This window comes from Labrus mixtus, chromosome 13 (assembly GCF_963584025.1).
Source record: "Labrus mixtus chromosome 13, fLabMix1.1, whole genome shotgun sequence".
NCBI lineage: Eukaryota > Metazoa > Chordata > Actinopteri > Labriformes > Labridae > Labrus > Labrus mixtus.
This window is the reverse complement of record NC_083624.1, coordinates 2,184,070-2,187,608: the sequence shown is the minus strand read 5'-3', so window position 1 is coordinate 2,187,608 and position 3,539 is coordinate 2,184,070. Positions and strand designations below refer to the sequence as shown.

At 43.7% G+C, this 3,539-nt stretch overlaps 1 protein-coding gene across 1 annotated transcript; it reads right to left on the bottom strand.

Moving 5' to 3' along the window:
* Positions 1 to 641: 641 nt before the first annotated feature.
* olig2 (oligodendrocyte lineage transcription factor 2) lies at positions 642 to 2,726 on the bottom strand. Its single transcript, XM_061054625.1, has 2 exons — positions 2,578 to 2,726; positions 642 to 2,167 (listed from the first exon to the last, which is right to left on the bottom strand). The coding sequence occupies exon 2, from the start codon at positions 2,145 to 2,147 to the stop codon at positions 1,314 to 1,316; it is 834 nt and encodes a 277-aa protein (XP_060910608.1). The 5' UTR covers positions 2,148 to 2,167; positions 2,578 to 2,726; the 3' UTR covers positions 642 to 1,313.
* Positions 2,727 to 3,539: the final 813 nt, after the last annotated feature.

Below are 3,539 nucleotides of genomic sequence, written 5' to 3'. Positions count from 1 at the left end.
TATTTATCCAATAAAATCTCCCACTTAATTCTTTTTCCCCCACAGATATTCCTGTTTGTATTTGATGTTTAAGAATTTGAGTAGGACCAATCGGTTTAGAGTTGTCTTGTTTTAAGATTCTTGAAAGGAACAAACACCTGTCGGCTGATTTAGAATCTTAACATTGCTCTGTGCAGATCATAATAAATACATTTTAATAATGTCTAGTTAATTTAATGTAAAGTAACAAAATGTCTCATTTAGAGAATAAAACTTATTTCACCTTCAGTGTCATGACTGGCAATGTAAGATGATAGTTCGAGGTTCTGATTTCCCTTATGTTGAAAGATGTTGATCTCTCTACTTTTTTGCTTTAATAAAATGTTTTATAGCCTTCAAAATCATAATGTATCAGAGTTAAGGTGAAATGATGAATTGAGTACATTAAATGTCTACTCAGAGTGTATAAGAAAAGAGCAGTATGATGTTGAAAACGTCCTTCCACATCGTGCTGCTGACGTTTGTTCAGTGTTATTTTCTCTATAATACTGAATCTGTTGCATTCATGCTGCTATAAAGCTCAGTTTGTGTTCCTTTATTAATAGCAACACCACCCCCCCCCCCCCACACCTCCAAAAAATCACAAAAAAACACCAAAGACCTTTTCCATTTTCAATTATTCATCTTTATTTACATGTCAAATCCCAACATAATCAGAGATTCGTCTGAAATTCCCCTCCGAATAAGTAAATAAATATTTTCCTTTTTTTTTTTTTTTCATTAAAAAAAATAAAGAAGTGGTCATTGTTTGCAGAGATCGACAGCCTACTGAGGAGGAAACAAGAAGAGACGCTTTGAATAAGACAGACAGAATAAAGCAGGTGCAACATGTGAGGGGTGGGGGTGGGGGGTGGCGGGGGTTCCCACAAATTAACAAGACTCTAATATATAATATCTCCAACTATTTCAACTGAAGAAACCATCTATATATTTACACTCTACATTTGGGGTTTGAATGTGGAACTTTTTCAGCTGCAAGCCCACATGAGAACTAATCACTGGCTATCACCTGGGCCGTCAAAGATTTATAAATTGTGAAAGCTGAGTTTGTGTTTGCTTGAAGAGATCTGTGAAGAAACACTTGTTACACTTAATGTTAATAACCATAAAAACACTAAGTTAGTTGCAAAAACCCCCCAAAAAGTCCCAGAGAGGAGAATCAATGCATCAGTCTTTACTGGCTCCATGGACGCAACAATGATAAATTAAAGTTGTAATAATGTGGGCAGAGAGTTTGTAACAACCCCAAAAGTTCGTCTCCGTTTACTTTGGAGTCACTTGGAGTCGCTGGTCAGCCTCGGCATGGTGACGGTGCTCATGCTTGACACATGCGGAGGCGGGACTTGGCACATGCTGCACGGGCACGGCATCCCTGTGCTGACGCCCCAGTGCTGGAAGCTGCTTCCGAGCGGCCCTGCACTGGCACCGGGAGCTTTGAGGAGTCCGTGATGGGGTCTGACCGAAGTGACGGCAGCGATGCCGGGCGCGGACAGAGAGGCGGTGGAGACAGCCGGCGGGAGGAGCGGGTGGTGCACAGCCGGGTGTGAGGCGTGAGAGGCGACAGGGTGTCCTGGCACGGGTCCCGCGTGCGTCATAGTCCCACAAGCTGATGGGTGGAAGCCACCGTGGTGTCCGCTGCTGCCGTAGATTTCGCTGACCAGTCGCTTCATCTCCTCCAGTGAGTTGCTCAGCATCAGGATGTAGTTTCTAGCCAGCAGCAGGGTGGCGATTTTGGAGAGTTTACGCACAGACGGTCCGTGCGCGTAAGGCATGACCTCACGAAGCCCGTCCATGGCCACGTTCAGGTCGTGCATCCTTTTCCTCTCTCGGCTGTTGATCTTGAGGCGGATCGTCTGCAGCTCGCCGTCTGACATGAGTTTACGATCTTTCTTCAAGGCCAGTCGGAGGGCGAGGGTCTCCTCGTCTGAGCCGGAGAGGCCGGAGAGGCCGGAGAGGCCGCGCAGGCCGGCAAGATCTGAGGAGTCGCTCTGTGTGGAGGACACTGCGCCGGAGAAACCGTGCGCGGACTTTTTCAGAGTTGACAGGAAGATGTCGTCCACCTCGGGGGAGGAAGGTCTACTTGTACTGCGGCTCGTATCTGAGTCCATGGTCCAGGTTCAGCACAGTGCTGTTGTAAGAAAAACTCCAGTTAATTTACTGAACCCGAAAATCTAAATATCATGCACGAACACGCAAGAAACTTTGACTGGATAACCTTCTATTGATGCTTAAAATGAATGCCTTGTTCTATTATCTTAATAAATATTAAGCATAAAAAGTTGCATTTAAGCAATAAAAAAAAATCCTGAGTGCATATTTGCCAACAGTGCGAATAACCTATATTGATTCAAATTCTCTGTATTATCCTTGTGTTGTTATTCCATCATAACATCAATTATTTACACTGTATTTCTGCCTCTCGGCATAAATAAAGTAGAAGGAAAACATTCATACAATTTGCTAAAATTAACTTAACGTCGACCAGAATATCAAATAACAAATTAATAGAAATATATACAAAAAAAAAAAAAAACATACCAAGGGAGTTCTAAGCGCGATGGTGAGAAAAGCTAAACGTCAAATCCACTTGTTACTCCAGATCGTGTCTGACAGTCCATTTGGCACGCCTGCGTGAGGCTGCAGGCTTTTATATCAGGCTCGAGCGCACAGAGGCCGGGTCACCAGGACAACGCCGTGTCTGTCCCGACTGCCTCCCTGTGACCAATCAGCTCCACGCAGCGAGGTAGGAGGAGGGAGAGAAGAGGGGGGGCGGGGGAGGTGAGGGGGAGACGGAGGGTCCTCCAGCCTGATGTAATTACCAACACACTGCATTAAGTGAAATCGGACACACTCCCTCCTACATATGGCCCCTTCTTGTGGAAATATTGTCCCGCGCATGGATGGATTTTATTATTATAACAACCAAATGTAAACCGCATCTTTCCTTGAATAGAAGTGACAAGTAATTTATTTTAGATCCGGGTTAAAAAAAAACATGAATTTGTTTGTGTTGAAACCGTGACCAAATTGTTTAAAAAATAAAATTATATACAAAGTCTACTCTTTACAAGTTTAATAACAATATCTTCTTTCTTTGCCTAATGAATGCAGTGGTTTCTTTCTCCATATGCTGATCGACATTCATCTCTGCTCCCTCTTTTTTTATTCTCCTAATTAAACCTCCATGTTGTGGCCTATCGGACCATAAAATGAGCCTCAAATGAACAGTAATAACGGGTCGAAAACTAATAAGCAGGGCAATATGTTTCCTGCTTGCTGTTTTGGTGTTAATACGGTGTTTTCCGTTTTTGCCCGCTGTCGACCAGCAGCTGCTGTTAAAGTGCATCTTTAACGTTAATTAATGAAGTGTGCAAAATTGTTTTTAACGGTTATGATCCGTAACATTTCAATTAGTGTCTCGTGAGCGATAGCGGTGCGGCCTGCTGCTCGCGCGCAGACAGACAGAAGGTGCTCGAGCCGGTGATTCGCTCGCGGACCTA